This window comes from Manihot esculenta, chromosome 1 (assembly GCF_001659605.2).
Source record: "Manihot esculenta cultivar AM560-2 chromosome 1, M.esculenta_v8, whole genome shotgun sequence".
Taxonomy (NCBI): Eukaryota; Viridiplantae; Streptophyta; class Magnoliopsida; order Malpighiales; family Euphorbiaceae; genus Manihot; species Manihot esculenta.
Window position 1 is genome coordinate 27,319,135 of NC_035161.2, and position 11,383 is coordinate 27,330,517.

General features: G+C 28.1%; 1 protein-coding gene across 1 annotated transcript; it reads left to right on the top strand.

Annotated features, from left to right (window-relative positions):
• The first annotated feature begins 1,469 nt into the window (after positions 1-1,469).
• On the top strand, positions 1,470-2,207 carry LOC110609443 (protein DETOXIFICATION 56-like). Its single transcript, XM_021749017.1, has 2 exons — positions 1,470-1,851; positions 2,014-2,207. The coding sequence occupies exons 1-2, from the start codon at positions 1,470-1,472 to the stop codon at positions 2,205-2,207; spliced, it is 576 nt and encodes a 191-aa protein (XP_021604709.1).
• Positions 2,208-11,383: the final 9,176 nt, after the last annotated feature.

An 11,383-nucleotide genomic window follows, 5' to 3' on the forward strand; every position in this document is an offset into this window, starting at 1 on the left:
AGGAAAAGCCTTTGGTCCAAGGCCCATTTGGTAGGCTATACTTGTTACTTTGCCCATTTTATTTCTCTTTTGTCCCCCATTTTAATCTTCATATAATTAATTACAATTTTATTTAATTATAAAATTTAATTTGAAAAAAGTAAACATAATTTCACATGTCAATATAACTAAGATTTTGTTACCTTTTATATATTTATTTCACATTACACTTTGGTTTCTGGTAAAATTAAGCTTTTTTTATATAAATTTACAATAATAACATTTGGTTAATCAATTAACCATGAGTTCATTCTTTTCTCTTTTTTTTAAAAAAAAAAAAAAAAGTCTAGGTGTCCTATAAGACCGGTCTGAAGAATAAGAAAAGGTTAAAGAGAAAATTATTAATTATGAAAAAATTCACTAATCAGTTTTTATATTTTAAAAAATGTATTAAAATATTTTTAATATTTTAAAAAATCTTACTAATTAGTTTATCCATTAAATTTTTTTTAAAATATTTTTTATTTAATTTTTATAATTTTTAAAATTTATTAGTTAATTTTTTAAATTTTAAAAAATTTATTAATTAATCTCCTACGAATATTTTAATTTTTTTTTATAGTATTTAACGATTAAAATTAATGAAATGATTAATTTTTTAATGTAAGTAATTTGTTGTGATGCATATGACAGATCTAATGTTACAATCCTAATACAATATATTGCAATCAAAATTTTTAGTAAATCTTAATAGAAATTTTGATTCTATCAAATTGCATTAGAGTATACCAAACATAGTCTAAGATCATTTGTCAATTACTCATTATTTTATTTATCTGAATAAATTAAAGTACTTTTTTAAAAATAGAAATAGACGATATAAATACTAAAATTAATTATAAAGACTATACAAAATAAATATTTAAAAAATTAAAATATTAAATTTTATAAAATATAAAAATATTTTAATTAATTAATTTTGAAATTAAAACCAACTGATAAATTTTTCATCTGTAATTCACCTTACATTTTATCCATCCTCTCAACTCAAGTCCTTATAATAATATTCTCTAAATTTTAATTTATAACGTAAAATTTCTTAAAAGTTTGATTTAGATTATATTAAGATTCTTTCTACACATTTTTGAAGGTTGAAAAATATAAAATTTCTCCCTCCATTTCCAAAATTTTTCATAAACCCAATACCTCTATGTAAACCCAGACCCAGCAACCTTTATCACAAACCTAAATCTGGCAAGCCAACAATACTTGTCTATTTATTTAATAGAAAATATTTTTTTAGATAAAATAAAATTTTTTTAAAAAATATTTTTTGTAAACCGTGGAAGAGAATCACGTCGGTTTAGCATCTCCACCTTCTCTGCCACCACCTTCACTGCCACAAAGTACACAGAACTGGCCTGCAAATCTTACGGAAGTGCTAATCTCGGAGAGAAAACTACAACGAGGGATAACTCTTCCCTTTAGCAATGAATTTGACATGGTTTGCCAAGATTGTTGTGACAACTGCTTTTCTCGGCCACCTTGGAGAGCTCCGGTTAGCTGGTGGCTCTCTTGGTTTCACTTTTGCTAATGTCACTGGTTTCTCTGTTTTGAATGGGATATGTGGTGCCATGGAACCTATTTGTGGTCAACCTTATGGGGCTAAAAATTTTAGGCTGCTCCATAAGACTCTTCTCATGACAATTTTCTTGTTGCTTCTAATAACCTTGCCTGCTTCTTTTTTATGGCTTAATGTTGAGAAAATTCTTATCCATCTTGGCCAACAAGAAGAGATTTCACTTGTTGCAAAAACCCATCTTCTCATCACTTCCTTACTTTGTCCTCTCAAATCCTACTTGAGCGCTCAAGGTATTACGCTTCCTATAATGTTTAACTCTGGTTTAGGTCTTGCTTTACACACTCATCAATATCTTTCTTGTAAAAGCCAAGGGCCTTGAGGGGGTATCCATGGCGATATGGATTACCGATCTTATAGTCGTGATTTTTTTAGCTTCATACGTGTTGGTGAAGGAAAACGGCAGGGGAGGGAAGTGGAAGGAGGGAGGATGGTTAGACCAAAGCGTTGGCGACTGGTGGAAGTTGCTAAAGCTTTGTGGACCGTGTTGAATAGGTCATCTGCACATAGAAAACGAGTACGGCTCATTATGGACACAATTGCCAACTTATCATTATTCCTTGAAATGATTGTATATATACAAGAATGACAAGATATGTAACATAGTCAAACCTCAGACTACCACCATTTGTCCAACTATTTTTAAGAATTGCATTACCGCTCATGAAGAACACTGAAGGTATCATCCATCTATAAACCCAGGTCTAGAACTAAAAGACTCCAGTTCTATGGCTTTTTCATCACTGAAGCCTAGTGCAGCCAGTATCCTGTGACCTGGGCACTCCACTTCTGACCAAATTCTAAGAAGCAGAACACTTGTTGTAACTTCCCCGCTATCCCCTGTAATTGAGAGATGCATCAGTAAAACTAACTGCATAGCACAAATAACTGCTTTCACTTTTCTATCCCACCCCCTTCCCCTTGTTTTGGTACTAGTGTTCCTTTCAAGGTTCAATCCTGGAAAACTACGAAATAGTATTAGGACAAATTACAAAACAGTAATAATTATGCCAAAGAATGTAGAAATATCATAGAAGATTAGGATTATAGAGTAAAGTCCGTTTAGATATGGCTAAATGGACAACTGCTAAAATAGCTTATCTCATCGCCATTCGAAACAACCACTGTCATAGGAGTTGGTGTAAATTGATCAATTTCATTCTACATCAGGGATGTGGATTCCATACAACTCGCGATTTAGGGTTTCAATGATGAGTGAGTAAATTAACAATAAAAATATTACTTATACTTAAAAGGTAATGAAAGTCATCAGAAATGCATCAAAAAGTAGCAAGGGATCAAGTGTAAGCAACTCAAACACTCCTATATTCTTTTCTTTCTATATATAATAAAGTGTAAATATCACTCGGACTCATAAAAAATACTATGTAAATCTTGTCAAAACCGATGTTATCAACTATAAAACTAAAAAGAATTACTACATTTAGCTTATATCCATATGAGCCGAAAAATCTAATAATATATGATCATACTGTAATAAAGAATATTTTAAAGTTCTAGATTGATGCTTACATAACGGACAAAGAGAATCATTTACTATACTATGTGTAGACAAATTAACTAAAATCGGTTGAGTATCATGTAAAAGTTGCCATGAGAGAAATTTTAATTTGAGAGAGACCTAAATAGATCACTCACTCTTCCAAATTTATGGAGATATACTGTTTATAAAAAAAATGCAATCGAGCAGAGATATACATAGGGTTAGAAATTATGAACTTTTATGCTTGTGAAACAAAGGGAACATCTCAAATTTTGGTGGAATTGTTGTCCCAATATTGATATTATTATTAACTCCCGCCTAAAGAACCTGCTAAAATACTACACCAGATCTAATCTATTCTATTTGTTAGAAGTATAATACAAACGCACTAATGTATCTGAATAAATCTGAAAAATTTCAAATTTTATTCTTTCAATCTCCAATTTTCATTTTAAAGAAAAAAAATATATAATACAGACAATATTTATTTTTCAACACTCTGTCCATAAATTGGATTGATTATGAGATCTCTAAAACTCAAATCCACTCTAAAACTCTGCAAGATCATTGCGAACTAATCCAATGTAATTGTGGAGAGTCAATATTTTTATCTCACCAGAAAATAGATAACAAATTATTAAATTCATCACATAATTGTTTGAGATAAAATAAATGACTATAAAATAAATAAAAATAGCAAATAAAATGGACTAAATCATAATAGCTCGACTAGCTTAATAGAGAAGCTTTTGTTTTCAGGATCTGAGTCTTCGATCTAGTTCTATCCTCTACCATAGCTATTCAATTGATTTCAACTAAAATTTAGCAGCTTTAAAAAGGAACCGAAGCCATTAGTCTTTTTTTTTTGTTTGTTTTCTTTTTTAACGGTAAAGATAGGATTCTGTGCCATAATTAGTACATGAGAGCAATTATTAATTTTTGACAATAAATAGGGAATGGATTCAATCTCTTTTTTAAATAAATAGAAAATATAAAAACCGATAAAAGTAAATAAATTTAACAAAAAAATATTATTTTTTATTTTGAAAAAGAGAAGAAATTTGGGAAAGTAAAGAAAATAAATGCTATTTTTCTCTTATTATTATTTTTTTAATTTGAAAAGAAAATAAAACAAACTGGTTTTGCTACATTTCTAAACACAAGAGGGAAAATAAAATAAAGAAAATAAAAAACATTTTCTTCACTTGTTTTTTTTCCCTCTCCCATAAAATATCACTCTATTTGGAAAGTCCAATTCATGGTACAAGATGTGAACCTCAAAGCCAAATTTGGAATTTTGATAATGACATAGTCTTTGATAGGCCATTGGGCCTTAGACCCACCAAGCTTACAAGCATCAAACAGAGAAAAGCTTGACCCTTGCTCACTGCCATCATTACCATCTAGTAGCAAATTGTGAGGCTCCGATTTACTTTAAAATTAAATTGAATTAAATAAATTAAAAATTAAAATTTTAATATTTATAAAATTAAATTAAATTAATAATTTAATTTAATTCGATTTAATTTAATCAGTTAGACTTTTTAATAGATTTTTTTATTTTTATATCTTGTTTTTAATATTTTAAAATTTAATTAAAATATTTTAAATTTAATTATAATCTAATTTTTTTATATTATCAAAAATAATATATTATTATTAATAATTTATTGGACTTGATTTTTTTAATTTTTTGAATTTTAAAAAATTTTAAACTATAAATCATTCTGTTATTTCTTTTAAGATTATGGCTTAGTTATTGTTATAACACCAGCGCGTTATTGCCACGTGCGGCTCAACATTCCTCTATTTCCATGTGATTAGGCAAACACTGAACTCGTCCTTTGAAGGACCATTTCACCTAATTTTGCTCAATTTTTGAAGACAAACCCCACTTGTACTTTTTTATATTAATTTTATTTAATTTTATCAATTATTTTGTCAATCTTTTCTCCCCAACTACAAGGGGGTCACTTGCCAGCTTGGTTGTACAGGCCCAGTACATAAGAGTAGAGTCGTCTGAGCACCAACAGGTGGTGACCCACATGGATTGGGAATGACATCTTTGAAATATTGCAATCTGATCCGTCTGATTTGTTGCATTAGATTGAGGAGGATAACAGGGAATGTAAAGGCTGCATGGTCAAAGCAGGAGTTGACTAAGCTTTTGCACTACTAAACCATAAGAGAAATGCATACTAGTAGTTTAGGGTTTTTGATATTTGCTTGGGATTTACTCAGAACATGATCTAAAAACTCAAAAGTCATTTCAAATACCAGAAGGATCGTGACTTCCTCCTAATGATTATAAGAAATCAAATAATTTATATTTATAAAAAAGTTGAAAAAAGAAAAGAAGAAGAAGAAGAAGATAGGGAGAATTATTTGTTTAGTTTATGAGAGATATTAGAGGTAGGCCCCCATTGAGATATGATGTCTTCTCAGAAGGAAGCTAAAAGCCCCCGTGATGAATGTTTATAGTCTAAAAATCTCAATTCTGAAATGTCAAAAACTACGAGCAAAAATATCACTTTCTTGTAATTTCATCTTTTTCTTTCTTGTAACAGCTCAGGCTTCTTTCCCTTCAACTGTCATTTCTTTAGCTTGCTGACTTGATTTAACAACTGCCCTCCATCTTCCGAGCTACATCACCCCCTTCTCAAATCTTAAATCCCTAATTTTTCTTTTTTATATAATCACACACTTATCAGAAAATGAATTATTTGTTATGTATGAAATCTAATACACGAGAAAGTATTTTTTCGGCCATGATTTTTATATTAAAAAATTTCACCTGTTTGTGTATATTTTTTAGAATTATTTCATTAGCAATGTATATTATCTAAACTTAGACTAATTATTTGTTTGCCTACCATTATTTCTTTTTTTTTTTATTATTCATCAAAAAATTGGGTAAAAGTCTTTATTATATTTGATGTACATATATGTAACAATCATGGTTAGGTTTAATTCAGAGGTGGAATATGAGCAGGAGGTCCTTGGATGATTATTGATCACTATCTTACAGTAAGGCAATTGAGAAAGCGTTAATTTGGGTTCATATCTCCAACTTGCTTATTGAATATTAAAATAAGAATTTCCTCTTGAAGGTGGGTAGTGTAGGGATGTAAACAGGTAGGGTATCCGCGAAATTAAAAGTATCCAAATCCGAACCCGATTATATATAAAATTCTCGAATCCGTCTCAAATCCGTTTAGTATTTTAATTTTATTATACGTAACCGTTCCAAATCCGTTTAATAATACCCGCATAATACTCAAACGGGGAGAGAAAGGAAACGTCGCCGGTGCCGACTGGACTGTCGGCACTCGTAAGTGAAGTGGGGGAGAGAGGCGTTAGACTGAAAAGTGGAACTGTGGAAGATGTCACCGACTGGAGAGAGAGAAGGAGATATCGCTGACTGGAGAGAGAGAAGATTTATTGTCGCTGGGGAGAGAAAAGAGACGTCGCCGGTGCCGATTGGGCTGTCGGCAGTCGTCAGTGAAGCGGGGGAGAGAGGGAAGGGAAGCGGGGGAGAGAGCCGCCGACGGAGAGAGAGAAAGCAGTATGGTAAAATGAAAAACCTAATCTCGAACCCTAACCGAATCTGAGACGAGTAAAATTTTTCAAATCCGAACCTGCCCAAATCCATTTCGTAAAAACTCAAATCCGTTCTAATAGGATTTGGGCGAATCGGGTACCGTGAAAATCTGCCCGCCTGACATCCCTAGATAGTCGTATTGGGCGCCCAATTAAGGTTGACGAAGCAACTCTACAAACTGCAAAGGTAAATACGCTCGCATCTGTGTAGAGATCAACCTCTCTCACCCCCTAATATTGAAGTTTTGTTTAAGTAGTCTGGTTCGCAAAAATTAAGCACGAAGACATTCATCTTATCTACTTCTCTTATGGTTGTTATGGTCATCCCATATATTCTTGTTCTGCTAATAGAGACTTTCTGGTAGGCATATGGCCACTGACGAGATGGTTACAAAAAAAGACAAATCCTGTACCAGCAATTGTATGAGTTGACTAGCCTATCAGTGGTATTATGAAGGGCTCTTGTGTCTCGGCAGAAGTGGTTGATAAATTCAAACCTTGGATGATGGTACAACAACCTTAGGAATGTGCAATTCCATTATGGTTGAATTACATGGTGGTTTAACATACGATTTATAATGTGCATGATACCATAGGTTTCGACGGGTGGAAGTCAATATGGACACTATATTGATATTGAATTTATTAGAAAATAGCATGGAGAAGAACTGTTGCCTACAGAGACTCCTCTTACAATGTAGAAACTTGCTTAATAGGAATTGGTACACTGAGATCACCTATTATTTTAGAAAAATAAATAAGGTAGTGGACTATTTAGCTAATTTAGCTGTTTTTTCGATAAACATGTCTCATTCAATATTCTCTTAAAAAAATCATTGAGTTTTATTTTTAGGTTAGGATAAAAAAAAGTATTGAATAGTTTAGAGTAGTGTTTATGAGTAATTTACTCTTTTATTATAAAAAAAAAATATTTGAATTTGTTGGAATAATTAGTTAGACAAAAATATTAACGTATTTTTATGAATATACTAAAAATAAAAGTTAATGAGCTTAACGTTGAAAATAATTTCTTTCAAACAATATTTTAACAACACAAAACGATTTTGTGATGATCTCACGAGCAACTCTAATATATTTGCAAATATAAATGTGTATTGTTCTTTTGAGTAAAATTCTGTTTAGTCCTTCAAGTGTAATGAAATCTCTTTTTTAGTCCTTGCATTTTCAAAATCCACTTTTTTAACAGTTTCTAACATTTCAATTAATATACTAAACAGTCTCTACGTAAGTGAAGGTCTAAGAGATAGGGATAACTCTAAAGTTTTCATAATGGTTAACCAATGGCAATTGCCCAAGCTTTTTTAGAGTTTGGAACTAGTCTCCATCTCAAATAACCCATCTACTTCCTTTATTACGTGGGTTGATGTGCTGTTGTGTGATATTTCTCGCAGCACGATTTTGCAAAGCTCCATTTTCGTTACTGCTTAGAACGACCCATTGCTTGCTGCTGTCTATCAGATGGTGATAGATTTTTTAAATGGCCTCAAACCACTTGGAGGCTTTACCCATTTCGCTACCGATAGGGATACTACAGAACGAGATGGATCCAGGATTGAAAACTGAGAGGGACCAAATGTAAATAATTACAAATGAAGGAGTTTTAAGATTGATTTTAAAAATATAGGGATTAAAAAAGAAATTTTATTATACTTGAAAGGCTAAACGTTGAAAGCACTAAAAATTTATGTTAGAGAAAAATATTTTTATATGATAGTCTATTTTTAAATATAATAATTTTTATTTTCAAAAATAAAAATTATTTTTAAATTTTGATAATTTATTAATACCATTAATTTTTTTATGAATTTTAATATTTTTTTGTTCCTTAATATTATAGCTAAACAATAAAAATAAGTTATTTATTTGAAAATAATTTCCTTCAAAATATTTTTCTCTATAAGTTAGTTTTTCGTCAGAACACATAGAGACTAGAATTTATACGAAATTAAAAATTGTTAAAATTATAATTTTATTTTATTACTTTTTTATATTAATTTTTATTAATACGTTATATATATTAGATAATTATAGTGTCTAATTATAATAAAAGAATTAAAAAATTAAAAAATATTACTTAAAATCTATATAACTTTAGTTAATAGTGTGAGTTTAATTAATTTTTTTAATTTTAATTAATTTTTTTAATTTTAATTAAATTTTTTATAAAAAAATATATTTATGTTGGAACTGCTAACCGATTAGGCCGAATTTAAATATTAAAATTTATTTTTAGCTATTTTTTTTACTTGTTTCCATTTTTATTTAAATATTAAAAATTATTTTTTAACTAATTTTTTTACTTGTTCCATTTTGATCGAGTCCACACGTACGGGATTCGACAATCCATTTTGAGAACGCTCTAAAGCTTTATAGATGTTGAATTTAATAACCGGTCGAATTTAGGGTTTTGATTAGAAAAGAACGCAGCACAATGCAATGATTCAATCAATTGATAGAATTTAAAAAAAAAATTATGAAAAATATTTTTTAATAAGATAATTTATTTTTTATTATTTAATTTTAATTTAAAAAATAAAATTTATATAAATTTAAAAAAATTTTCATGAAAAATATTTTTTAATAAGATAATTTATTTTTTATTATTTAATTTTAATTTAAAAAATAAAATGTGTTAATAAATTTATATATAGAATCTTAATAAAAATTTTAAAGTGTGGAAAATATTTTTTTATTATTAAGAGAGAGTAATTTTTTTAAAAATAATTTTTTTATTTAATAAAAAAATACTTTTTATTAATTAAATGTTTTAAATATTAAAATATGAAAAAATTATTTTTTTAACATAATATTTTTATTCAAACAAACGAAAAGTATTAAATTAAAGTTAAGGACAAACTTATGGTATTGTGGGTAGAGACAGGGGCGGAGGGAAAGTACGGTAAGGGGGACACGTGCCGTACAGGCGATCGGAAAATACTTTAAAGGGGATGAAGGTGCCGCAGCGGTACAGCCGGTACCCTACCAAAGAGAAGGTCCTGACTCCATCACTGGATAAAGACTTAATAAAGGGTGATTATTACTATTTTCAAGTTTTAACCTTTATTACTTTTATATGGATATTAATAAAAGATTAGGTTAATTTTTAACCTAATTATATTTATCTCCATTAAATAATTAAATATTAATATTGAAAGATTAAATCACTTTATTTATAGATTATTTTTTCTATTTTTTAACATGAAAATTAAAATTGAAGAGTAGAAATTGAAATTTCTTATTAAGATATACTTATTATTAATAAAAAAATAATTGATATTTATTATTAAAAAATAATAATAAATTATGTATTTTTATTTCAATTTTATCGTTAGTCTTATACCAAACCCTATTAATAATTATACCGATACTTATCTATTACATCATTAATAATTATTTTTTAAAATATTTACTCAATTAACGTTTAATCAATATTTTCTTAACCTTATACCAAACACATTTTTAATGATTAGTTCTAATAATTGGCAATTAATTATGAATTATATATAAAAAAAATATTTGTCTTACCGTTAAATTCAGTTGAGTGTGAATTAAGTTAATTATAAAATATAAATAAGTGAATTTTTTATAAAAAAAATAAAACATATCTATTTATATTTTAAAATTTTATTAATTTATAATAAAATAAATTAATTTAAAAATTTCTCATATATATATATATTTTTATTTATTGTGAAATCTTAAACTTCTAAAAAAGAGAAAGAGAAAAAGCATAAACACAATCCAAATTCGTCAATCACGAAGGAAAAAAGGATCAATTTTACTTAAATTAGAAACCTGCTGACTCTTACACGTTTAAAGTATTACTTTGAATAGAAACACTTCAATTCCTTTTATTTAATAAAAAAATATTTTTCATATCTTCTTTGGAATATTTAAATCACTCCAAAAATCTAACTAAAAAATTAAAAAGAAAACTGGATTTTTTTAAAATTTTTTTTATAAAAAGAATATGTCATTTTTTAAAATTTAAAATTTTTTAATACAACTAAACATTAAACAATAAGTTATTTTTATAAAAAAATGACATAAATATTTTATATATAAATTATTTTTTACAAAATAAACCGAGATTTGGTGTATATTCAAACCACTTGAATAGATTAGATGGTGAAATAGACTTATTAAATAACAAATTAAATAATTTTTTTTCTTAATTAATTTGATTGAAGTTTAAATCCGAAACCTCATAATTTTTAAAAATAATTCATAAAGTCGATTGATAATGGAATGAATTTTTACAAATGAAATTAAATCTATTACATTTTAAAAAATAAATTAAAATTCACTTTTTAGAATTTCTTTTAATTCAACAGAAAAAAATAATTAATTAATTTAATCAAAATACTTCCTCATGTGGTGATGAGCTTCAAATCTTTTTTTTTTTTTAATTTCGGTCAATTACTTTTCTATTTTGATTTCCTCGATTTTCGTTACTGATTTTTCGATTTTGCTTACAGAGTGATGCATTCACATGCACTCCCTTTGACCAACTTTCTTATAATAATTCTTACCTAATTTAACGGCCAGGATCTTCTCTCCCATTATATATCGCGATTCTGTGGGACCCCCTTAGAAAACGTGGAGAAAAATGCTTAGACAAACCCACAATTGAAATTAGC